Source organism: Macaca nemestrina, chromosome 12 (assembly GCF_043159975.1).
Source record: "Macaca nemestrina isolate mMacNem1 chromosome 12, mMacNem.hap1, whole genome shotgun sequence".
Taxonomy (NCBI): domain Eukaryota; kingdom Metazoa; phylum Chordata; class Mammalia; order Primates; family Cercopithecidae; genus Macaca; species Macaca nemestrina.
Window position 1 is genome coordinate 69,868,970 of NC_092136.1, and position 27,343 is coordinate 69,896,312.

The 27,343-nt window shown below is 40.0% G+C and overlaps 2 protein-coding genes and 1 pseudogene across 3 annotated transcripts in view; 1 reads left to right on the top strand and 2 right to left on the bottom strand.

The window, feature by feature from the left end:
- LOC105468643 (matrix metallopeptidase 26) overlaps positions 1–27,343 on the bottom strand; it is a 363,923-nt gene that overhangs the window by 242,325 nt on the left and 94,255 nt on the right. The gene's annotated exons all lie outside the window — the stretch shown is intronic.
- LOC112424456 (olfactory receptor 52R1-like) lies at positions 6,809–7,745 on the top strand (annotated as a pseudogene).
- On the bottom strand, positions 24,785–25,654 carry LOC139357343 (olfactory receptor 51F1-like). The gene has a single exon (XM_071073955.1). It carries the CDS (start codon positions 25,652–25,654, stop codon positions 24,785–24,787), a length of 870 nt encoding a protein of 289 aa, XP_070930056.1.

Here is a 27,343-nt window from a genome sequence, read left to right on the forward strand (position 1 = left end):
CCTTTTTTTCCAACAAAAGTTTCTTTCTAAACATCCTTTCTGCCCTGCCATCGTAACCCTACAATTGCAGATTGGCGTGATTGTAAGTTTATCGTAACCAACTTTACTGGGCTCTCAAAACTGCCCAGAAACCTTGGTACATTCCAGTGGAAACTGGGCTTCGACAAAGGGCTGCGAGCCAGGTTTAGAGTCCTCAATGCATCCTGGAGAGGCACCAGCTTTAGAAAGACTCAAATGATGAGGGGCCTCTGGGAACATCAATCAGAGAAATTCTGACATTTCCACTATATGCTCCTTTCACCTTGAAATCCCCTACCAAACTTAAAAAGTAGTGTGGTTAGCCTGATAAATGCTTTCCACAAGGGCCTGGGTCATGCCTGCTTGGAGTCCAGTGGCATTTGGGACTGTGGAAGAGTCAGAAATGAAACAGAAACACCACAGGTCCTATCCTGAATGTCACATTCTGTTGAAAGAGAAAAGTATCTCTAAAAAAAACAAGAAGAAAAAGAAGACAAAGGGACCTGAATTTTGTTCTGCTTCCTATATACTGAGAACATCACATACCTAAGTTAAAGGAAATAAACAACAAAAAGAAATAAAGAAAAATCATTTGCAAAGAATGAAATCATGTCTTTTGCAGCAACATGGATGGAACTAGAGGCCATTATCCTAAGCAAATTAACTTAAAGCAGGAACAGAAAACCAAATACTTCATGTTCTCATTTATAAGTGGAAGCTAAACATTGTGTACACATGGACACAAAGAAGGGAACAACAGACACTGGGGCCTACTTGAGCATGGAGGTTGGATTGAGGGTGAGGATAAAAAACTACTTATTGAGTACTATACTTATCAACTAGGTGATAAAATAATCCGTACACCAAACCCCTGTGACACAAAATTTACCCTGTAACAAATTGGCAGAGGTACTCCTTGAATCTAAAATAAAAGTTGGAAGGAAAAATTTAAAAAAAAGAAAAAGAATTTGAAGCCAGAAATTCCAATGTACAATGTCAGCCTGATCTCCAAAATAATAACATTTTGAATATTTCCTGTATACCTGGACTCCCTAAAAAAGAAAATGGTACTTCTGATTTTGTAGGCTGATAGATGAAAAATTATGACCTTTGTGACTGTGATCATTGCCATCTATCATATACACATCGATGTAAACCTGATAACCTTGGTAATTTTATCCACTTAAATGTATGTTGCATTTTGTATTTTGTTCAAGTCTGACAGCTTTGTACTCTTTGCAAACAAATCTTTCTTTGCATTCTTATATGTTTGCCTTTCTCAAGTCTTCCTTAGTGTTTAGATTAAAATCATTAGATTAAAAAATCTGGATTGTGTATTGAAACAGAGGAAGCTCTGTGTAGGCCTTCACTGTTCAGATTGAGTGAAGAGAGCCTTCCAGCCTAACAAAGTTTTAGAACTGACTATGGCATGGTCTTCTTTGGGATTCCTTTCACCTATTTGGATAATCAGTCCGTCAGAGGTGAGGGGTCTCAGAACCACAGCTACCTTAGTAAATACTGATACACTAATGGATGCTCAACATCCTCATTAACCCCACACTCCTTATATATACATACTCATATGTATACACACTATACACACTATGTGCAACCTCACACTGTCAGATATATAACTAGGCATGTGCCTTCACAAAATGTGTGTATTCAGTAACCTGGAACTCATAGCATGATGGTAGCACACTAATTATACATACTTAAAGCAAATTATTATTCATACTTTGATATACACATATGCTTATTCACACAAATACTCACACTTATATGCAAATTCAGTACCTTATACATGTGTTTATTAACATATCTCTCAGATACACACATCGACTTACATGACATATCAACACAGTTTCATATTGTACAAAATATCCCCTGAATTATAAATACACATACTCTGACTACAAAAAAAAATACATACACACCGATAAAATCACATTCATGTAATCTCAACAACACACTTTTTTGCACAAGCATTCAAATCCCTTGCCTTCCCACTTCTGTATACAGAGGAGAGAGGAAAGGGATGGGTTAATGCTTCCAGCTCTAGTCTCCAGTCTCAGAGGAAGCCAGTGTGCATATGAGGCACTGGAGCTCAGGGGAGTGAGAAACCTACTACTTAAAGGTCGGAAACGTCCAGACATAGCCCTTTAAATATGCCTTGATCTGAAGTCTCTGCCAAAGGCTGAATTTCAGAACTCCTTCTGGCCTTGCCATGCTTGGTTAAAGATAGAGTAGAGGTCAGGGTGAGTGATTACCTGTACCTCAGGCACCTCTGCCCATCACAGAAAGCATTAGGAGTCATAGAGCTCCAAGAAGCAGGAAGGCCAATGCAATGGCCTAACTCACTGGGAGCTTCAGGTTTAAAAATCCAAGACCACTGATCTTCATTCTAAGAATGGGAGAAGACTCAGTGCTCCCACTCCGTCCTCCAGGGAGACCCGAGAAAGGTAGGAATACTGCCTCCACACCCAACATTTCCATAAAAGAAGTGACTCTGAACCCCACACTGCTTCAGCATTATTGCTCTATGCCTTATTTTCAGATAGCTCAAAGTGAAAAAACAGCTCCCTAGAAGGTATTCCTTAGCAAAATCTCAGTTGATTTTATCCTCTATTCCCTCACTGGCTTGAGCAACACAGCTGACTGATGAACTTAACTATTCTCACAAAATGGGTGAGACCATTGAAATCCAACAGAGTCAGCGGGTGTTATAGTTGGAATCAAACCCAGTCTGACAGGTGAAAATTGAGCTCCACTCAGTGTGATAATATAGTTCTTGTAACCGCATTTATATAGCAAAAGCCTACATGGAGGTTTTACAAATTAGATTTTATTTTGGGAAACAGAAAAATTAAATTTGAAGTTAAACGTGTTATGTCCCTAGTTACAGTGTTTGGAAATGACATTATTTCATTTCAACTTTTAGTATGTACTGTGTTCATAAGAATTCTAGCCTGTGAGGGGGGAAACAGATTTAATAGCAGTGTTGGGGAGGAAGAATTACGAGGTTCTTTCTTTTCCTTCCTTTTAGAAAATGCACATTCCGTTTCTCAACACAGCAGCAAGCTGACAACCTGTGCTTCCTATGTTGAAAACCTCACATACTGGACAAAAATGGCTAAGTATTGATTAATTCCATGTCCATTCCACATGTCTTGAAGGATTAAGTCTGCCTGTGTTATGTTCATAAGTCTGTGAGAAAAGAAAGGTAAGGGAAGGCACTAGATTCCATAGGTCAGCAGAGGAAAATGGAGAGAAGAAAGGGAGGCACCTGTCAACAGTCCCCATCTCTCAATTCAGTCTTGGGTACCAGGGCATCCCTGCTCCTCCATTGTCCACCAAAAACAGAAAATCTGAGAGCAGAAAAGCAAAGCAAGCAGAATGGAATGAGGAAGGCTGAGAGACATAACTTCATGGGGAAGCTCTGCCCTGTGAAAAGGCTACTGGGGAGTCTGAAGTGTGATGAATAGGAAGACAGAAACTGGTTTGTAAAGAGGCTATAGAAAACAGGTAGCTGAAACATGGCTGAGGAGAAACTCATCACTTCCTAAGGAGGGTGTAGAATAGGAGAGTTCTCCATTAAGGCTCATGGGCAGAACACATTAAAGATGTCCTCCCAGAGAAAGCAGCACACACCCAGAGATCCCAGGAGGTCAAGCTGGAGACTGTGCTAGAGGCTCCAGCCCAATGAAGTAGTAGGAACCCTGGGTCCAAATTCAGATCTTCCTCTAATTCAGCATGCAGTTGTGCACACCCCCTTCATGTTTGCCTTTGTCATGATAGGACAGAAAATTCTGTTTTCCCCAACCTGGGCAGGAGTCTGAATTGTTATCTATCACAGGCAGCTTGGGTACAGCCAAGAGCACTGGCTGCAAAGTCATGCACCTGGATACTTACTTGCTGTGTGATCTTGGGCAGATCATGTAACTAGTCTGAACTCCGTTTTCTCATTGTTATAGGAGGATACAGAGGTTTTGTGTGAGTTAGAAACAATAAAATTTGGGCTGGGCATAGTGTCATATGTCTAATTCCAGCACTTTGGGAGGCCAAGGCTGGCTGATCACTCGAGCCCAAGAGTTTGGGACAAGCTTGGGTAACATAGTGAGACCCTGTCACTATTAAAAATACAAGAAATTTGCTGGGCATGGTGGCGTGCATCCATAGTTCCAGCTACCTGGAAAGCTGAGGTGGGAGGATCTCCTAAACCCAGAGGTTCAAGGCTAGAGTGAGCTGTTATCACACCATTGCACTCCAGCCTGGACAACAGAGTGAAAGCATGTCTCAAAAATAAAAGAAAAAGAACAAGCAAATAAACAAATTTTTTTATCATTTTTTAAATTATACTTTAAGTTCTAGGGTAAAAGGGCACAATGTGCAGGTTTGCTACATATGTATACATGTGCCATGTTGGTGTGCTGCACCCATCAACTCATCATTTACATTAGGTATTTATCCTAATGCTATGCCTCCCCCAACCCCCCACCCTGGACAGGCCCCAGTGTGTGATGTTCCCCACCCTGTATCCATGTGTTCTCGTTGTTCAACTCCCACCTATGAGTAAGAACATGTGGTGTTTGGTTTTCTGTCCTTGTGATAGTTTGCTCAGAATGATGGTTTCCAGCTTCATCCACGTGCCTGAAAAGGACATGAACTCATCCTTTTTTATGCCTGTATAGTATTCCATGGTGTATATGTGCCACATTTTCTTAATCCAGTCTATCATTGATGGACATTTCGGTTGGTTCCAAGTCTTTGCTCTTATGATGCTAGAGAGGATGTGGAGAAATAGGAATGCTTTTACACTGTTGGTGGGAGTGTAAATTAGTTCAACCACTGTGGAAGACAATGTGGCGATTCCTTAAGGATCTAGAACTAGAAATACCATTTGACCCAGCGATCCCATTACTGGGTATATACCCAAAGGTTTATAAATCATGCTACTCTAAAGACACATGCACAAGTATGTTTATTAAACAAAAATTTTTAAGTATATAGTGCTATGTCTCCAAAAATAACAATTACTTATTTATTTATTTTTAATTTTTTTAATTTTACTTTAAGTTCCAGGATACATAACAATTTATACACTTTGAGAAACTGTACGTTTGGCCAGCACCCCTTATATTGCCTTGTACAGCAATGAGGATGGTCTGAATATGCTTTTCAAGGTACCCCTGAACATCAGGGACTGTCCCCACGACAATTTGAGGGTGATATACAGGAGCAAGTGACAGAAAGACTTCGGCTCAAACAGAATATACAAAACAGCTTGGGACGTCTGGGACAGGCAAGGAGGGATAGGGATATAGGTGGACCCCGGATACAGGTGGTTTTGAAATTTTACCATGCTCTACATACAAGTATTTGTTTTGAGCAAACCTATATCTTATTCTCTGGCAGGATGGTCAAGATTTCAATTTAGATCTAGACTTATAAAGTCTGAGCCCTATTTCTCCCAGTCTGTTATAAATCTTGAGAAATTTGGACAAAGACAACCCTTTTGGGGATCTTGAAGAAATTCTTTTTAGGAATCTTTTTTTTTCTAGTGAATGAGACGTGTGTTAGTTCCAAGAGGTGATGGGGATTTGAATGCATTACTTTTCTTGCCCAAGTGTTTCTCTTTTGAAGGCGGTAAGAACTGAAGCTTTCAAACAAAGCACAGACAACTGAGTTCAGTGAAAAAGTGTTGGGTAAGAACAAAGTGAGCTTTGTGCCATCGATTCTGAGATTGATAGTGATCACCAAAAAACTCAAAGGGTGGAATAAACTCAGGTAAGATGAACAGAGACAGACAGCATCCACTGCCACAGGGCAACCTCTATGGCCTCAAGGTAGAGTCAATAGGGCTCTATCTGGGTATCTAGAATATTGTTCATCAGTTAATGAGTCTGCCGCCTTTGAATAATGACATTTATGTGCTACTTTCTTCAGGAATATTTTATTAAACTCCTACTCTGCACCAAGCACAGAGATGCTAGAGATAGTGTAGGGTTCACGGCTGACTTCATGAAAAATTCATCTCCTAGGACAGAGGTTGGCAAACTATAGCCTGGAAACCAACACCTGCTTGCAACCCATTTTGTAAACAAAGGTTTACTGGAACACACCACACTCACACATTTGTGTGTTGACTATGGTTACTTTCACACTACAATGGTTGAATTGATCTGCTGCAACAGATAGTATAGTATAGCCCACAATTTCTCAAATTTTATCATCTCACTTTTTAAAGAAAAAAGCTTGTTAACTTCTTGTCTAGGAGAAACCTACACTAAAGATAATAAATTAAAGTACAAATGTTCAATTGGTCAGTAGGTTAACTTCCCACCCAAGCCCTTGTGGTGACTGATCTAGATTCAAAGCTAACTTCAAAGTAGTACATAAATTGCCATAGGCTTGCAAACTCTACTGACTTCCTACTCTGAGAAGTTGGCCAAGTGGCTAACCAGAGGGATAAAAAGGACCTGTGGAAAAGTTTAAACTAATCAGCTTTTAGTTCTATAGAACTGAAGAGCAAGAATTACACATGCAACTAGTATGTTCTACCCCATTTTGAATGACATTAGTATGAAAAACAACAGAGTAACATGATGTTGTGTTGCAACGTATTATTTATTAAAACAGTTGAAATTATTCTAGTTTATAATCAAATCCAATCACTCTGGTTCCAATAGTCCCATCCAAAAGCCTTCTATATAATAATAACACTTGTTTTGATTGTTATCATCTGCAGAGAGTAGATTACCTTCCCAACGGAAACCATATTAACCAGCCCATGGTGCTGGTTTCAGGGAACAGCTCTTCTCATCCTGCGTCCTTCATCCTGCTTGGAATCCCAGGCCTAGAGAGTTTCCAGTTTTGGATTGCCTTTCCGTTCTGTGCCATGTATGCTGTGGCTGTTGTTGGAAATATCACTCTCCTCCGTGTAATCAGAATTGACCACACCCTGCATAAGCCCATGTACCTCTTTCTGGCCATGCTGGCTATCACTGACCTGGTCCTCTCCTCCTCCACCCAACCTAAGATGTTGGTCATATTCTGTTTCATGCTCATGAGATTGAGTACCATGCCTGCCTCATCCAGGTGTTCTTCATCCATGCCTTTTCTTTTATGGAGTCTGGGGTGCTCATGGCTATGGCCCTGGATCGCCATGTGGCCATCTGCTTCCCACTCCAACACTCTAGCCTCATAACCCCATCGGTCGTGATTGAACTGGGGACCGTCGTGATGCTGAGAGGGCTGCTGTGGGTGAGCCTCTTCTGCTTCATGGTGTCTAGGATGTCCTTCTGCCAACACCAAGCCATTCCCCAGTCATACTGTGAGCACATGGCTGTGCTGAAGTTGGTGTGTGCTGATACAAGCATAAATCGTGGGTATGGACTCTTTGTGGCCTTCTCTGTGGCTGGCTTTGATATGACTGTCATAGGTATGTCACACATGATGATTTTGAGAGCTGTGCTTCAGTTGCCCTCAGGTGAAGCCCGCCTCAAAGCTTTTAGCACATGTGCCTCCCATATCTGTGTCATCTTGGCTTTTTATATCCCAGCCACCTCACCCACCGTTTTGGCCATCATGTGCCCTGAGTGGTACATATCCTGTTTGCTAATCTCTATCTACTGGTACCTCCCATGCTCAACCCCATTATTTACGGAGTTAGAACCAAACAGATCAGGGACAGAGTTACCCAAGAATGTTGTGGAAACGTCCCCTGAGCAAAGGGTCAGTGTATCCCCATCACTTACATTGCCCCACTAATGTGGTGACATTAATGAACATTTGACGGGCAATTCCTTATTATGACGAACTCAGCTCTGTAAATAACTGGCTCAGAGGTAGGCAACCCCCTAGAAGCAAGAGAAACAATTATCAGGGTACCTAGAAAAGAGACACCTGAGAGATGTGATGGCAAAGAACAACTTTGTTGACCATATTCATCATCACATGGAAACAATAAAAATAGTTTTACCTATTAAATCAGTGAATATTTTAAAAGAATGTCATCTCCCACAGATGATTAAGGCAAAAAAGTGTTTTTACACTATCAGTAGAAGTAGGTATACTTTGCTTAAAAGGAATTTAGAAATTTGCATCAAATAATTTAAAATTACATATATTTTCTTCATCTGAGAATCTGTTTATAAAAATAAAATGCATGTGTACAAAGACATGCATAAAATCATGCTTTATAAAAACAAAATTGAAAATTATTCAAATATTGTCCTATAAGATTACAGATGAAGCAATATTCAGTTGAATATCAGGTGCCATTTAACTATTTTATTTGGAAGGAGTACCTGAAAATTTGACAAATAGGCAAGATATAATCTTAAATAGAAAAGAAAAACTATTGCCCATAAGGCTTGATGCCAATTCTAAACTGGAATACATATATGTAAAGAAAGAAATTCAGGAAATATATCCAAATGATAATAAATAGCTGCTTGGAGTAGTGATACTTATGGCATTTTAATTATATTTTTATACTTCAGTGTATTTTTAATTTGAATTATGTTTTGATTGACACAAAATGATTTTACATATTTAAGTGATACAGTGTGATGTTCACCTAGTACTTATCACAAGATGACTTCAGAAGGTTCAGGTCCATTTTTATCTCATTTCTTCAAAATTGAATGCAAAACCATACCTCTCAGTCCCAAGGACTTCTTTTATTACCCTACGGAATTAAAATTGTAAAGGATATTGTCAGATAAGATAAATTTGTTATACAAATAGCAAATTGTCTTCCAGTCACTTTTTTAATAAAAAATAAAATACTTGTAACATTTTAAATTTTTATTCAAGTAATATATTGAGCAATTACTTTTCACCTAGCATTCTGCCAAAAGGTGGGGATAGAATAGGGAACAAAAGAAACTGACAAACAGAACATCTACTTTGCTGATTTCCACCCAAAATCAAAACAATTGAATACTTGCAATTCCAGCCTCAATATAGACATTAATTATTTAAGCTGTATTACTCTATCATGATTGTAAGTAAACTTAAATATTCTGAACCAATGAAAATAGATGATTAACTTCATTATGACATGAAAAATCCTTATGCCCAAAATATAAAGCATATAACTCAAATGTGCCTGTAGTTGATATGATTTGGACCTGTCTCCCCTCCAAATCTGTTGAAATGTGATTCCAAGTGTTGGAGGTGGGGCCTAGTGGGAGGGATTGGATCATGGGGACAGATGCTTCATGAATGGCTTAGCACTATCTCCTCGGTGATGAGTGAGCTCTTTCTCAGTTAGTTCATGTGAGATCTGGTTATTTAAAAGAGTCCTAGCTGGGCTCAGTGGTTCATGCCTGTAATCCCAGCACTTTGGGAGCTGAGGCGGGTGGATCACAAGGTCAAGAGATCAAGACCATCCTGGACAACATGGTGAAACCCAGTCTCAAATAAAAATACAAAAATTAGCTGGGCGTGGTGGTGCACGCCTGTAGTCCCAGCTACTTGGTAGGCTGAGGCAGGAGAATCACTTGAACCGGGGAGGCGCAGGTTGTGGTGAACCAAGATCATGTCATTGCATTCCAGCATGGGCAACAAGAGTGAAACTCCGTCTCAAAAAAAAAGTCCGGGACCTCTCCCTCCCCCTTCTCTCTCTCATTCCCACTCCTGCCGTGTGATGTACCAGCTCCTCCTTTGTCTTCTGCCATGATTGCACACTTTCTGAGGCCTCGCCAAAAACAAGCTGGCACCATGCTTGTGCAGCCTGCAAAACTATGACCTAATTAAACTTTTCTTTATAAATAACCCAGCCTCAGATATTTATTTACAGCAATGCAATGGACTAACAGAGGAAATTGGTACCAAGTATAGTGTGTTCCTGTAAAGATACCTGAAAATATGGAAGCAACTTTGGAACTGGGTAACGGGAGAGGTTGGAAGAGTTCAGAGAACTCAGAAGAAGACAGGAAGACAAGGGAAGTTTGGAACTTCTTAGACACTGGTTAAATAATTGTGACCAAAATGCTGATAGAAATATGGGCAGTGAAGTTCATATGAACTTGAAGTGAAGAAATGAACTAAGTCCACATGAACTTGAAGTGAACTGAAGAAATATGGACAGTAAAATCCAAGGTGATGAGTTCTCAGATGGAAATGAGGAAGCTATTGGGAACTGGAATTGAGGTCATTTGTGTTACACCAGAGCAAAGAGCATGGCTGCAATGCACGTTTGAACTTAAGAGGGATGACTTAGTGTATCTGGAAGAAAAAATTTCTAAGGAGCAAACCATGCAAGAGACGGCCTTGCTGCATCTTACAGGCTACAATCAGATATATATAGGAGCAAATAAATGACTTAAAGTAGGAACTTATATTTAAAAAGGAAGGAAAGCATAAACATTTGGAAAAGTCACAATCTGGCAATGTGATAGAAGAGGAAAGAGCATTTCCAGGAGAGGAATTCAAGTAAGCTCTGGAGAAATCACTTGCTAGAGAGATTAGTATGACTATAAAGAAGCCAAGTGCTAATATCCAAGCCAATGGGAAAAAAAGTCTTGAAGGCATTTCAGAGTATTTTGAGATAGTCCATCCCACCACAGGCCTAGAGGCCCAGGAAGAAAAAAATGGTTTTGGGGGCCAGGCCTAGGGATCACTGCCCTGTGCAGCCTTGGGACACTGCTCCCTGCATCCTGACTGCTCCAGCTACAGCCATGGCCCAAAAGGCCCTAGGTGCAGCTTGGGCTGCCACTCTAGAGTGTGCCAGCTGTAACCCTTGGCAGCTTCCATGTGGTATTAAGTCTGCAGGCACACAGAATGCAAGCATTAAGGAGGCTTGCAGGCTTCCCCCTAGATTTCAGGGGATGTATTGGAAAACCTGAGTGCCTAGGCAGAAGCCTGCTGCAGGGGAAGAACACTAACAGAGAGACTCTAGTAAGGCAGTGCTGAAGGCAAATGTGGTGTCAGAGTCTCCACACAGAGTCCCCACTGGGGCATTGACTAGTGAACCTGTGGGAAGGGGGCCACTACCCTCCAGATCCCAGAATAGTAGAGCCAATGGTAGCTTGCATCCTGAGCTTGGCAAAGTCACAGGTACTCAACTCCAATCCATGAGAGCAGTCACAGGGACTGCATCCTGCAAAGTTACAGGGGTGGAGCTTCCCAAGCTCCCAAGGAGCCCACTTGTTGCACCAGTATGCCCTAAATGAAGGATATGGAGTAAGGGGCAATTGTTTTGGAGCTTTAAGGTTTAATGTCTGCCTACTAGATTTCAGAATTGTGTGGGGCCTATTGCCCCTTTCTTTTGGACGATTTCTCCCTTTTGGATTGGGAATATTTAACCAATGTCTGTACCACCATTGTATCTTGGAAGTAAATAACTTGTTTTTATTTTACGGTTCATAGGTGAAAGGAGATGAATCTCAGATGAGACTTAGGATTTTGGACTTGTTGCTGGAATGAGATAAGACTTTGGGGGACTATTGGTAAAGGTTGATTGTATTTTGCAATGTGAGAAGGACATAAAATTTGAAGTACTAGGGGCATAATGATGCATTTTGGATGTTTGTACCCTCCAAATCTCATGTTGAAATGTGATCCCCAACATTGGAGGTGGGGCCTGATGGGAGGTAATTAGATCATGAGGATGGATCCCTCATGTATGGCTTAGCACTATCTCCTTGGTGATGAGTGAGTTCTCCCTCAGTTAGTTCATGTGAGACCTTCTTGTTTAATAGAGCCTGAGACCTCCCCCTTCTCTCTCCTGCTCCCATTCTTACCATGTGATGTGCCAGCTCTCTCTTTGCTTCCACCATGATTGCAAGCATCCTGAGGCTTTTCTAGAAGCCTAGAAGATGCTGATGCCATGCTTGTACAGTCTGCAGCCTGAGCCAATTAAGCCTCTTTTCTTTATAAATTACCCTCAGGTGATTTTCTTAAAGCCTCAGGTATTTTCTTAAAGCAAAACAATGGACTAACAAAATAATCATTTACAGAAGCTATCAAGTGAGCATGTTGAGTGAGGGACCCTATTTTCCATCTGTAGGTGGGCAGAGACCTTATGGTGCCTCTTTTCCCTCAAATAAGCAAATCTATAATCATAGTGACTAAGAAAGGCCAGACAAAACCATATTAAAGGCAGCTCCTGGTACATCAGCTTTTCGTGGTTTTCAAACATGACTTGGAGTCAAACTGTGATGTCAGGCCTCCGTTTTAGAGTACCTTCCAAAAGGGGAAAGCTTCATCAGTATTTTCTACTCTGCACAGAGCCAAACATAATGTTATTATTTTTTCATACTCAAATCAATAAGCAATTTTTGATCAATAACTGTTTCTTCAGTGCAATGCTTAGTGCCTGGAATACAGAGCTAAAAATTCACATCTCTTCCTTAGAACCCATCTCTGTGCTCCTACAGTATTTGTTCCATTCTGTTCTCATCATACTCACTCCCTCCTCTATGCTATAATGATCTGGTTGTGTTTTAGCTTCCATGCTTTACATACCATGAGAAAAAATGGTGCTTTAGTTACCTCAGATCTTAGCAAATCTTAGCATAGTGCAGGCATCAATAAGTATATGGAAAACAGTATGTTTCCATTCAATGGAAAGTATAGGCATGTCAGTAAAGACCTAAAATATAAACTTTCAGTACTTTGCACTTTGAGTATTGTGCATATTTATGCCATCTAGGTAGACCCATGGTCTAGACCTCCCCTGGAAGATGATAAAACCGAAAGCTGAAGGTAGGTGAGGTCCTGTAGTCTCACCTTGACGTGAACAATTTTAAAGTTTAGTCTTGGGCTGCTAATCCTGAAGTCGCTGGTTTATCCTGCTGTGTCTTCTGAAGCCAGAGGAGGAAGGAAAGAAAGGTCCAAGTGATGTGCAAAGAGACTTGGCAGAGCTTGTCTCTTCCCTTCACCCCATCCCCAGCCCTGATGAAGCTGGACTGTCAGTCTTTGGTTTCCAGTTCTCAACATGTCTGTCTTAACTATGGGCTGTCATGAAGAGATTTGAAATTCTCTAGTTTTTGGAAGTCCTCCAGATGCCAGCCCTAATATTTTCCACAGGTCAATATGCGGAAAATGCATCACTGCATTTCAGTATGTGTAAGTCAATGTAATCATCCAATTCCACCTTGTAGATGAGGAAACAGAAACCAAATAACCTAAGTAGCACCTCCTGGTTTATTTCTGAGTCAGAAAGTATAATAGTGGCAGAGAAGGGAAAAAACAAGCAAACAAATGAGCAAAAATCAGAGCTCCTGGGTAGGAATTAATTCTGAGAAATCAGCTAGAAGTCTTTCAAAAGCTTGTAAATAAAGCAGAAGTATAATCCCAAGGAGAAGCTCACATTGTAATCCAAATTAATGATATCCCTGGAGTTGTGCAAAACTGTACCTAAGGGAAATATTTAAAAATAAATTTTATTTGGGCCAATTTCTGCTTCTTGAATGTGCCAGCTCCATTTGAAACCTCATGCTTTGGAAAGAGGATCAAGGCCTACAGGGAGGGGATAGGGAAAGGATACCTTCTCACTGTATCTCCCCACTTTAATTGGTTTCCTGACTGAGTAGAAAGGGCTCAGCGGATGATTAAGCCAGATTTGCAGCAGGAGTTCTGTTGCCACCAGAAACAGAGCAATCATAGTGCTCGGTCTCTGCAGCAGGCAGGTGTAGCCAAGACATTAGGGAGGGAAAGTCCGTTCATGGAGCAGTAGATGTTGCTCCAGGAAAGGAACAGAGAAGCCTAACATGTGGTAACACAGGCTGTGGGCCACCTGGGATGTGGCTTGAGTTACCAACAGAACTTTATGAAGCAGGTTTTCTTAAATACACAGGGGATGAGAATTCATTCATTCATTCATTCTTTCATTTCTTTAGGAACTTCATTGAATGCTTCAATGAGTCTTCTGTCTTACTAACTCTCAACAGTCATGTTTTGTAATTGTTTCCCAACTGATTATGGTTTTTTGAGAGCTGCCACCAAATCACTCTTACTGCTGTATGCCCAGCACTTAGCAGCCTGGAATAGGGGAAGTGTTAAATATTACAAGTTTATTCATTATATGAATAAATATGTGAATGATGAATGCTGTGTTCTAAAGAGATCTCAGATAGGATTGTGAAAAGTAAGCAAGCCACTGTATTGGTTCTCTGGGAGCTCTCACTCTCACTGAACAGGTGAGTACAGGAGCCCGAAGTGCATTGTTGTTTATGAACTCATTGACAATGGCAATGCTTCCAGGAACAATTACAGAAGAAACTAGCCCTGAGGTCTTATCCTTTTCCCAAGGTTCCTAGACATTAGGCCTGAGGTTGCCTTAGGTGTAGCAAAGGAGGGGAAGCACTGCAGCAGCAGGAGACCTGGCATCTCCCAGGAGTCCCAGCTCAGGCCTTTCCTCAGTGTGTGACTGGAGAAATTTCCACCCTTCCCAGCCCAAGCAACTTTGTCTCTATTTCCTTTCTTCTCAGAGTAAAACAGTAATCACCTATCAGACCTGTCTACTTCCCAACACAGAGAAAGTATGTGTGTATTAAAAGTCTGTATATTTATGAATTCTTTCTTGGAAGGGGTACTTGATGGGAAAGATTTATTGATCAGTGTCCTCAAACATCCAGAATGCAGCTATGTTGGGCATGGTGAAGATAGAATCTAACCACTGAACTCAGTCCTTACAATGTAGTCAGGAAAGATAGACTTGGAAAAAAAAAAACCAGAAATGCAATACATGTACCTCAAGTAATACACTGACTTCATGAACAGGATACAAATGAGAAGGCAATTCTATCTGAGGATCAGAAACAATATCCCTAAAGAGGTAATATTTATTCTGTATTGTAAATTGAGGAGTTTTAATTCAGTAGATTGATAAACATGGAAAGGAAATATAAAGCAGTGGAATCAGCATTGGCACAGACAATGAGCCATAAGAGAACTAGAAGAAACAGCCAACTTGTCTCTGAGACAAGCGATGCTGCAGAGCAACAGACAGGCTCTACTTTTCCCAGGAACTGTGGTTGTAGCTTACATGACATAGCCATCTCCCACCTGTGTTTTAACTAAGGAATTCTGGGCAAACTCAGAGTGGCAACTTGTCCTGTTGAAACTCTTAAGAAAAAATAATGGGCTCCAAAGGGGGAGAAAAAAAAAAAAACTCTGACACATAGTACTGGCCCCAGGTCAAGGAGGCAAAATCATGAAATCCATCTTTAGTATGCTATAAATAAATGAAAACAATATGAGAAGAATGTGGCTGACTGTTAGCTCGCTCTCTCTATCTCTCTCTCTCTCCCTCTTTCTTTCTCTCATTCTCTCTCCTTGCCCCCTTTGTCCTCTCCCATCATCATCTTGATTTTTCCAATTTATTTTAATTTCATGTGCATAAAATAAAAGGTTTAGACCTGCCCACAGGCATAATAAAGTAATTTTTTTAGATGTAATTGACTTTTATGTGGAAACAAAGGACCAGCGTTCTTATGTTTAATGTTTAATGTAGTATTTAATGTGACTCATTTCCATTTGGACATTTAACCTTTGAAATGCTTATTCTTCATTCTATAAATTTGGGCTTATGATTGACAAACATTATTGAAACTGGATGTAGCCCGATTTTGTTACGTTTAATTTAGTAAAAAAAAAAAAGTGTGTTGATTTACATATAAGTGGTTTCCTGTTCAGACAATTTTCTAATCACTTAGCCCTCGTAATTCCCAACTTTCTCTGAAATAATATGTGTTTATTACTTGGTTGGTCTCTTCAGAGAATAGGTTTCTCCCCCAAATGTTAGGGCAGCAGTCTCCTCTGATACCACCATTGGGGTCTAAAGCCCCCACAACACACAACACACAACACACACCTGCTTCTTGTGTCTTTCCAGGGTGGCAGATTTCCCAATTCTAGATCAGTTTCCTGTGCTTTATCAGCTATTGTTGTGGCTGCTGTAATTAATATTTTCCTTCTTTGATGTGACCTGCATTAACTACTTCTAGGAAGACATATTTCATTCTGATGCTTCTAACTTTCATGAGTGAGGTTGTCTTACACATAACCTAAGACATTATCCTTTTATTGGTTCTAAGCCCATAAATTCAACTTCTATAGCTGCCTCAACCATGGTAGGTCTGATTCATCCATACTGTCTCCCATGTTGGTTAGAGATGGTCATGATATGCTTCCATCTGGACACTGGAGGTGTTCATCTGCTTTCCACCTCACCCTGCCATTTTGCAGGGTGTTGGCTGTGCTTGGCAGTCAATCCAAGAACAGTTGTTATGATGTAGAAAATAACGTATATGGTGATCTATTTTCAAGACAAAGTACCTGGAATAGGCCTGCGCCTCTAAACTATAGAAGAACAGGATACTCTAGGCCTCTGCTTTAATAGCCAGCACCTGCTTGTCAGACCGCTTAGTTACCCTCACCCAAACCAAAGGGTATAGCTTAGAATGAGAGTTTACTAGCTTGCAAAATAGCTCACCTTATCTATTCCTAACAGCTTGCCTAACTGCCTAGGTCATAGGTCAAATACCTAAAGAGTCCCTGAGCTGACAATGATTGCAATGCATTATAAACTGCAACAAAATGCAGTGAGAAGACCCTAAAGAAAATACCTAAAGCCCCAACCCAACGACCAATAAAGACCAAGAAAAGAAATTTATGCAACATCTGGGAAGACTGTAACCTCATAGTACTCAACCTATGAGGAACTAGGGGAGGGACTTGCATACTAGGGGATAAATTGCTTGTTGTAACTGTACCAGGTGTGCTTGCCCACCAGAGACCTGATCTTGCAAGACTGCCATTAAAAGTCTCGCATCTACTGTTCTCCATGTCTCTGAGTCTATTCTTTGGGTTTGGACAGGTGAGTGTGTTTCTCAAAATGACACAGAGTACACTGTGAATGAGCCCTTTTGCTTCATGTTCTCCTAGATGCCCTTCTGCCTCAACTAGATCTTCCCCTAGAGCTACTATGAGCAAGTGATCATGCTGAACCTGGTATGTGCAGACATCACATCTATAGTCCGTACCTGTGGTCTCTTAGGGCCTTTTCTGTGGTTGGATTTGATATATTTGTCATTAGAACCACAGACATCATACATTGCAGGCTGTGCTATAGCTACCTGCAGAGAATCTCTGCCCAAGGTATTTAGCATATATGCCTTTCACATTTGTGTCACCCTGTTCCTGCACATCCCAGTTCTCCTTTTTCTCTTATTGCTTCTACTACCATACCCTCACAGTGATTCCCATCTCCTTGAGAATTCTCTACTCATTAGTGCCTTCCATGTTCAATACCTGTGGAGTAAAGACTAAGCATATCCAAGAAAATGCAGTACAGAGTTTTGTGGGAAAATTTCCTGCCGTAGAAGCACCAACTTGATTTTCTTTATTCCTGTTAGTCAAGGACCAAAGATGTACAAATAACCAAATTCATCCCAACCTGTTATTAAATTTTATTTAAGGAAATTTTAATGAAATAATCTATGTGAGTAGTTCTCAGGATGTAAACCCTTGAAGAGCAAGGATCCAGGAAACTATGGTATGAAAAATGTAATGCTTCCTTATTCAGGTACTGTTTTTAAAATGTTGTCTAAGTTATCATGATTCAACACAGACATAGAATGTCTTAGGAAAATGGATGAAATAATCCTACATTCTGGATTTTCCTAAGACTGCCTTGATTCTTCATTTATGTTAATTAAAGCAAGCAAAATTAATTGAATCATTCATTTATGTCTCTCATTTTTTATCAATTTGTAAAAGCCGTAAGTTTTAGCTGATATGAAAAAAATTAGAAATATCAGACAATTTGGTTGCTTCTGTGTTCCTCAAGGAGATTGGAACCAGAGACTCTGAGTTATCACAGTAAAGAACTAGAGGTAATAGCCAATGAAATTACAGGGGAAATGTGATCTCAATTTATTTATAATACCTGGAACTATTCGTGCCTATAGTTACATCAAAGGGTGATTATAAAATTAAATGAGATGATTTAGGTAAAAGTAGGAATACAAATAGTATTCTATTTGTATTGTAGATACTGCTTCTAAACACACCAGCCCATTCAAATGGGTTATTTGGAAGCACATGGGTTTAATTATCAGTAAGCTAGGTCACTTAAATCTGTTATTTAAGTCTTATTAGTTGTTTCACTTGAGATAATCACTCTAATTTTAGTCACTTGTTTTTACTGATACAAAGGTAAGAGAATATGTTCATTTTATAGAGCAATAATAAAACATATAAAAGAGCTATCAATTGGCTGGCCATAGCAAGTATCCAGTAAGTTCTGATACAATGAATAAACAACAACACATATAATCCCTGCTCCTTCTTCTTTTCTCTGTGTGTTCATCTAAACACCTGTGACCAACCTCAGGCAGCTAAAGGATCACTGTTTTCCCAACTGTAAGCCATGTATGTGATAACAGAAGTTCATGTTTTACCAAGACACTAGGATTGCTTTTCAGGTTTTGATTTTTAACTCTCTATCTGGTTTTCAAGTTTTCTAATGACCCAAGTACTACTGATAAGTAGTGCCTTCCACTGAGGAGTGAGTGTTCTCTTATTCTGACCCAAGACAGTGAAAATGGATATTGCTTCTCTCATTCTTTCCTCAGGACAACAGAGAAAATCTGCATACCCCACAAACCAGGCCCCTTATCCTCAAAGTCACTTAAAATTATCACACCAGACATTGTAGTGACCTGGTTATTCTTGTCTTAGAAAACTTACTGTTTGTCAAAAATATCTCTCCCTAAATATGTTGCTAAGGGTTTGTTAGGGACCGGAGGTAGGGCAGTAGGGTGTTTTGTACTTCGGCCCATTAAAAACTCTTCCTTTTTAAGAAATAAGTTGCCTCCAAAGGAAATAATTCCAAAATTATCATTATTTGCTATTTGTGTGTTAGTTCAGGTTGTGTCTGTCTTTGTAAACTGAAGTGTGAGTTTGTGTTAGTATGAGCACATACTTTTAAAGTATAGCCATGTGAGTGCATGTGTGTTCATACTTCTATTCTCAAATGATTCTTCTATTTTATTCTGCTTATTTAATCAAAAGCACTAAACCAGACATACATAAGTGGGCAAGGGGTGGAAAATACTTGTCAATTATAACCACCCAAAGAACACTCTAACAACCTCATAATTAATAACCAAAATGAATGTGCCAGAAAGTCAACATGCTTAGTAGAATATCTAAATATTATCTCTGTCTAATGACTTTTAACTCTGCTTTCCAAGTAGAAGCCATGCTTTGGGAAGTACAATTTTTACCATCCTCTTTCCTAATTTTCAATGTCTTCTGCTATGTAATGCCCAGCTTCTATACTCTCAGGAAGAATAAACTACAAAGTTTTAATAGTCTAGATCAAATAAGACCCAAGACAATTTAATAATGATGCAATGCAATAAAATTTCAGTAGGAGAGAGAAAGCTGACTTACGGGACTGCTATGCAGAATAAAGCGAATTATTGCCCGGGGTCCATTTGTCAATCCCTCCCCACAATTTTGGCCAAGAATTATCTAGATGTACAAAGTATCTGACTATAAATCCCAAGCATAACAGCGGTCATTTCCATAAACAAATATGCTAGATTGGGCCAATTTTCCCTGGATATTGTGCAGAGAAACAAAAAATTAGAAATATATCTTTTTATAAGTAAAGATTCAATTAAAATTAAAAATAATAGTTTTTATTACAGACCTACTTTGTGCCAGCTGGGCACCAGGGATAGAGTGAAAATTAGACTCTTCCCTTGAGAAGTATGTAGTCTTGCAAACAAGTCAATGGACAAAGTCCTAATTACAATATGCTCTGGTATATGTAGTAACAGAGTTAACAATAATAGTCAAACACTTGTACTTTTTAAGTATAGATTCTGTTATTGTTATCAGCATACTAACTTATTAAACCCTCTTGTCACTTCTATAAAGTATTACTGCTATTATCTCCATTGTACAGATAAGATGAGGAATATGAAGCATATGTTAATTAACTTGAACATGGTTACACAGCTAGTAGGTGAAATCCAGGATTTGAACTCAGGCTATAAAATCTCAGAATCCACTACATTATGCTTTTCTAAAGACCCAAAGAAAACCTAAGCAATTCGATAGGATGATTGCTAGAAAAACAAGCAGATAGCAGAGGGAAAAGTTAAGCTGGGAAGGACTCTGGGAGTGAGGTGTTTCCTACTGGGCAGCAGGAATCTGAGAAAAAAAAAAAAATCTGGAACCCAACACTGGAGGATTCAAGACACAAGCATAGGGGACCTAGTCCTAGAGCCCAAACTTTTTGAAATACTCAATTCATTATAAATTATTTTTCATCTTGCACTTTTCTAAGAATTTCAGCCATAAAGAAATGGGAAACTCCACTTTTAAGAAACTCACAAGAGAAACAAGGCAAAATAAATTGCAACAATGAGAGCAAAAGCTGGTAACAAGGCAGGAACAATTTGTTATGAGAGTATTAAAAATATAATGACCCAAGAGAGTGATCTAAAATACAGAGAAATAAGGCAGCTGCTTTGCACTAGACCTAGGGTACACAGTGGGCACTTGATCAGGAGAGATGAGGGCAAGACCTCAATACTCCAACAGAGATCAAGATTCAGGCACAACTAAGTAAAACTCTCTTCAATTATGGGTTATGGAGTCCTCTACTAGGAAAAAAAAAAAAAAAAAACTTGGTCTCAGACTTGGATAAGGTATCAATCAACAGTCTTATTGGAATCTAAAGGATTAATTCAAAGAATGAGCCCAGCTGCCTAGGTTGGAATATTATGTCCCACTTCTGTTCATAGCCACAACTATTAACACCTGTACTTGACTGCATTGCAGGCGTTTGAATCTATTTTGCCTACTATGGTAGATTCTAAGATTCTAGAAGCACAAATTGTAACTCTTTATGCATCCTTCAGATTTATCAGGGCTTGGCACACAGTAAGTGCTCAAGAAATGATTATTGATTGATGAAATGATTGAGAATAACTGGCATAACAAGCAGGATGTTGGAATACTAGGTGTTTTAAATATAAGGTTTATTCAGGCAGCATAATGTACTTTGAAGGTAGCAGTTAAGATAAAATTTAAAATATCAGAGATATTTATATACAAAGTTCTGAATGTGTATCAGTTATGAGATGCATTATTTGAAGACCTTAGCACCTTTATTTTTAAATGTCAGGAACTATTAAGCTATGAACATACTAATAAGCATGGTGTGCATGAAGAAATATTGAATTGGCATGGATAACCTAGAAAAGTGAATCACTACTCACAGAGTGCCATTAAGAGCCTATGGCAGGAGGCAACATGTGTATTGATCATTTGTGGAAGTGAAGAGTGTGTGTAGAAGACGAGACCATCAGTTTGACTTACCACGTTCTTACCAGGGCCCTTTCCTACTCATCTTTGCTCATATACCACCCTCATTCTGGAGAAAAGAACTATGGCCTGATTTGATCTCATACAATTACCAATACTTATGTCTTCCTCCAAATAGCAATTACATCCCTTCTTCTGGAACAAAGAAGAGGGACTGAGAGGCCCATTTCTAAGTGTGACTTACTGTCAAAACATTGAATCCCAGAGTGAAATGGGAGAAACTGCAGGAACATCATAAATAGGCTGAGTTTTTTCTTCAAAATCTGAAATGAAACTATTTAACAATTAATTGCTTCTCTTTTATTATTATTATTATTATTATTATTATTATTATTATTATTTGAGATGGCATCTTGCTCTGTTGCCCAGGCTGGATTGCAATGGCACAATCTCAGCTCAGTGCAGCCTCTGCAACCTCTACCTCCTGGGTTCAAGAGATTCTCCTGCCTTAGCCTCCCGAGTAGCTGGTATTACATGCCACCACGCCAGGCTAATTTTTTGTATTTTTAGTAGAGACAGGATTTCACTTTGTTAGCCAGGATAGTCTCAATCTCCTGACCTTGTGATCCACCCACCTTGGCGTCCCAAAGTGCTGGGATTACAGGTGTAAGCCACCTTACCCGGCCTAATTGTTTCTTAAATATAGTTGTATACTGTAATTTTCAATATGTACATATCCATCTATTTAAATATCAAATTTTATATATTTAATAGGTCCCTTGTTATATATGCAATCTTCTTATCTATATTGTCATTTTAATTCTTCACCTGCTACATAATATATATTCCATAAATATTTTATTGAACCAAGTAAACATATTCTGTGTGAATTCCTCCTCTTTAAAAGGGATAACCTTCATGCCTGTAATTCCAGCACTTTGGGAGGCTGAGGCGGGCAGATCACGAGGTCAGGAGATTGACACCATCCTGGCTAACACGATGAAACCCCATCTCTACTAAAAATACAAAAAATTAGCTGGGCGTGGTGGTGGGCTCCTATAGTCCCAGCCACTTGGGAGGCTGAGGCAGGAGAATCGCTTGAATCCCGGAGGCAGAGGTTGAAATGAGCAGAGATCATGCTACTGCACTCCAGCCTGGTGACAGAGTGAGACTCCATCTCAAAAAAATAAATAAATAAAAATAAATAAATAAAAATAGAAAAAAATCTTTACCTTCAGGAAATCAACTTGTATACTGCTATAATACATGATAACCTAGCATGTGTAGCTCTATTCCATTCAAAGAATAGGAATATAGTCAGGAACCTGCTACCTGCATCTTCTGGAGATTTCTATTTAAAGAATATAGGGCTGGGTGTGGTGGCTCACTCCTGTAATCCCAGCACTTTGGGAGGATGAGGCGGGTGGATCACGAGGTCAGGAGATCGAGACCATCCTGGCTAACATAGTGAAACCCGGTCTCTACTAAAAATAAAAAAAATTATCCGGGTGTTGTGGCGGGCGCCTGTAGTCCCAGTTACTTGGGAGGCTGAGGCAGGAGAATGGCGTGGACCCGAAAGGCAAGGCTTGCAGTGAGCCGAGATGGCGCCACTTCACTCCAGCCTGGGTTACAGAGCGTGACTCCACCTCAAAAAAAAATGAAAGAAAGAAAGAAAGAAAGAGAAAGAAAGAAAGCAGAGATCCCAAAAGCACTGTATTTTCCAGATAGAAATAATTAGAGAATGAGCCATTTTGCAATTTAATTATAATAAAATGTAAGAGAAGAGGCTTTAGAAACATAAGTCAACCAATCAATCAATCTGAAATTCATCTTGATTTAAAATTTTGCAAAACAAAACTGCCACATGGAAACACAACAATCTCTAACCTCAGTTACATATATTCAACGTCCCCACATATCACTCATTCAAATTAGACACTATTATTTTTCGACAAGACTTCTTAGCCAAATGTCTGATATGAGTAGCTGTTTTAGAGAAATCCAAACCAACCCTTTACTTTCACTTACCCACAAATAGACAAGTGGAGGAAAATCACAAAGAGAGAATCAGGCCCTTATTCTCTACCATGCAGGCTTGCTGGGAATTCATGCATTAGGTAACACCAGGGCAAAAACTGAGACATGGTCAAAAGCTACATAATCATAGCTGTGGTCCCCTTCTACATCCTTCCATCCATCCATCCATTCAACACATACTGACAACATTGAATATGTTGTCCGCTTGAGGTGAGAAAGGGTCAACAAAACACTGTTCATTCATTTCATTGAATGAAATCACACTGAGAATACTGAGAAAATACCTTGTTTTGGAGCCCAACTCTCATCTTCCTAACCCTTCAAAATACTTAAACCCAAACTGGCACCTCTAAAGATCAAGATGAATTTATTCTGCTTTTCTTTTGACAATGCCAACTGTGTTGTAATTGCTGTTTCTGTAGTTGACTGTACCAAATGTTTAAAAAAGTAATAAGGGAAGTAAAAGGGTGTAATGCTTTTTTGGATACTTATACAGATATTATTTTTCTGCATAGTTATCTACCAGGTCACAAATGGAAAATTAGGCATATTTGAGAAGCAATGCCATTACTGGTAAAATGCTTCTGTGACTGAGCTTCTGCCTCTTAGAAGCCATTTTCCTTATTTAAGAGTGAATTGTGCATATGGTAGCATCTCACTACTCCAGCAACTAGAACCCTAAATTCCCTCAAATCTAGGGTTCTCGTGTCACAGGCCATGAGCTCCCTCTGTGGAGGAATCTCAGTGAGAGTCACAGAGGGAGCTCATGGCCTGTGACATGTCTCCTAAGAGTCTATTATACTCAGAAATAAAATCTCTGTTAGCACAGCTGTTCTGAGAAAGCAGAAAGAATATAGAAGATTGAAGAAGGATAGGGTCATAATGTCCTTTCTTCAGGAATTTTCCAATGTGCCATGTGCCTATTAAGTATTCTGGGAGAGAGCAGAACTGGATATCCATGTATCCTCAAACAATGGCATTAACTGAATCTTCTATACTTAGAGCCAGTATGATATCCAGGAAGAGCATGGGATTTTGAGATAATAGCTGTGGACATAAATTCCAGATTTTTAATCTTAAACTAGTTATTCAATATTCCAGTCCCTGAATTTATTAATTCATAAATTGAAATTATGGTTATCCATTTCAAAGAACTGTTGTTTAAGCTAAGTAAAAGAAAGCATGTACTTAAAGGAGACAAATGCAGAACTTGAAGATAGTGGGTGCTCAGTAAACATTACTGTTCTTCTTTTTGTTATTAGAGAAGAAATATGGGTTGGCATGGAGGAGAAATGCAACAGAGTATAGTTGGATCAGGTAGACCCCAGCAGGAAGAACAGCCCCCATCACATTTCTTTTGGTTTTTGAAAGAGCTTGAGGATAGCCCTGCAGCTTTGTTTAGTCTTCACGCAATATATGACGGGGTTCAGCACAGGGGGGCCAAGGAAATGGATGTTGGACAATAGTGGGTGGACATATGGTAAAGACTTATGGAAAAATCTGTGGACCACTGAAAAAGAACAACCCAGGGAATGTAGAAGACTGCAACTGTCCCAATGTGAGATCCACAAGTGTTGAAGGCCTTCCTCCATCCCTCCGAAGAGGTGATGTTTAGTACAGAGCGGATTATCAGGATGTAGGAAAACATAACACATGGTGTATCAACCCTGGTGACCAGAATGAGAACAACTAAGCCTCCATAGCTGTTCATTCTTGAATCAGAACATGCAACCTCAAGTACATCAGGGTGGAAGCAGTAAGAATGGGAAAGGACATTGACTTTGCAAAATGACAGTCTCTTAATGAGAAAGAGGGATGAACAGAGGCCGATCAACATTCTTAGGACTATTGCTACACCAATCTTTAGAATTCTGGAGTCTGTCAGGATGGTAGCATATCTGAGGGGTCTGCAAATGGCAACAAAGTGGTCAGAAGCCATGACCATCAGTACTGAGGATTCCATAAAGCCAGAGCTGTGAAGGAAAAAGAGCTGGATGATACATGCATTCAGGGTGATTTCACGTGCATTGAACCAGAGGACACTGAGTGTCATGGGCATTGTGGAGAGGGTCAGTCCCAGGTCAGCGATAGATAGCATGAAGAGAAAATAGTGCATGGATTCATGGAGGTTTGACTCCAGAATAACAACCAATAGGATCATGCTGTTCCCTAAGAGAACAACTGTGCTCAGAAGGAAGAAGAGAATTGAGATCCAGATGTGGAAGGCCTCCAGCCCAGGGAAGCCTGTTAGGAGGAAGATTGGGAATTCAGATGTGGTGTTGCTGATACATGGCATGGTAAGTTGGTCAGTTAGCACCGTTAGAAGCAAGCCCCCCAAAATCTGGCCATAAACTGGCCCCAAAACTAGCCATTAACAAAATCTCTGCAGCACTATAACATGTTCATAACGGCCCTAATGCCCAAGCTGGAAGGTTGTGGGTTTACGGGAATGAGGGCAAGGAACACCTGCCCCCCTCCCCCCGCCCCCCGCCCTGAGGGCGAAAAACCACTTAAAGGCATTCTTAAGCCACAAACAATAGCATGAGTGATCTGTGCCTTAAGGACATGCTCCTGTTGCAGTTAAGTAGCCCAACCTATTCCTTTAATTTGGCCCATTCTTTCATTTCCCATAAGGGATACTTTTAGTTAATTTAATATCTATAGAAACAATGCTAATGACTGGTTTGCTGTTAATAAATACATGGATAACTCTCTGTTTGGGGCTCTCAGCTGCGAAGGCTGTGAGACCTCTGATTTCTCACTTCACACCTCTATATTTCTGTGTGTGTCTCTTTAATTCCTCTAGTGCCGCTGGGTTAGAGTCTCCCTGACCAAACTGGTTTCGGCAAGTGGTGTCCATCGTGGGGGCTCGAATCTAGGTCAAACGGTCGCTGGAGCGATGCTTGGAAAACATGGAACTAAGCTGGAGGACACCCAAGTACTCCTAAAGCAATCCCCGTGGTGAGTAAGAAGGGGAGCTTGGAAGCATCAGGGTAATGATGGGACAGGTGTGGAGTCTGGTTCATTTCACCTTGGAACTTTTGCACACTGATGATGAGGAGGAATGAGAGTATAGCGAAGTAACAGAAGAGGTTAAAGAGCATGTTTATTTGCCAGCTAAAGCTAAAGCGGCAAAGGAGGGAGAGGTTCATTGCTACCCTTCTGCACCCCCTCATTATTATTTTGAAGAAAAAGGCCCTCCAGATCTTTCTTTCCCGGAAGACACTGGGTGAAAAGTAGTTGCTCCAGTGACTGTTTGAGCAGCTCCTCAAGCGACTGCTCTTAGTTCTATTCAGGCATGAATTCAGCAAGCTAGACGAGAGAGTGATATAGAGGCTTGGCAGTTCCCTGTTAGAATACAACCCCCAGATCAAGAGGGAAATATTATAGCTATATTTGAGCCTTTTCCTTTTAAATTACTCAAAGAATTTAAACAAGCTATAAATCAGTATGGACTAGGCTCTCCTTTTGTAATGGGACTGTTAAAGAATGTTGCTGTTTCCAGTCGGATGATACCTACTGACTGGGATGCTCTTACTCGAGCTTGTCTAACTCCTGCTCAGTTCTCATAATTTAAAACTTGGTGGGAAGATGAAGCTTCCATTCAGGCTACTCACAATGTCCAGGCCCAACCTCAAATTAACATAACTACAGACCAACTTTTGGGGGTTGGTGGCTGGGCTGGTTTTGATGCACAAGTGGTCATGCAGGATGATGACATAGAACGGCTTAGCAGAGTGTGCATTAGAGCTTGGGAAAAAAATCACTTCAGGTGATTTCACCCTTCCTTTAGTGCTATAAAACAGGGACCAAGAGAACCATACGTTGATTTTATAGCTTGGTTACAGGAGTCTCTTAAAAACATGATTGCAGATTGAGCTGCTCAGGATATAGTGTTGCAGTTACTAGCTTTGGACAATGCTAATCCCAATTGCCAGGCTGCTCTGTGACCTATCAGAGGGAAAGCACATTTAGTTGATTATAC

Coding starts and splice junctions, on each gene's coding strand:
- LOC139357343 (XM_071073955.1), bottom strand. CDS start 25,654: ATGCCATGTATCAGCAACACCACATCTGAATTCCCAATCTTCCTCCTA.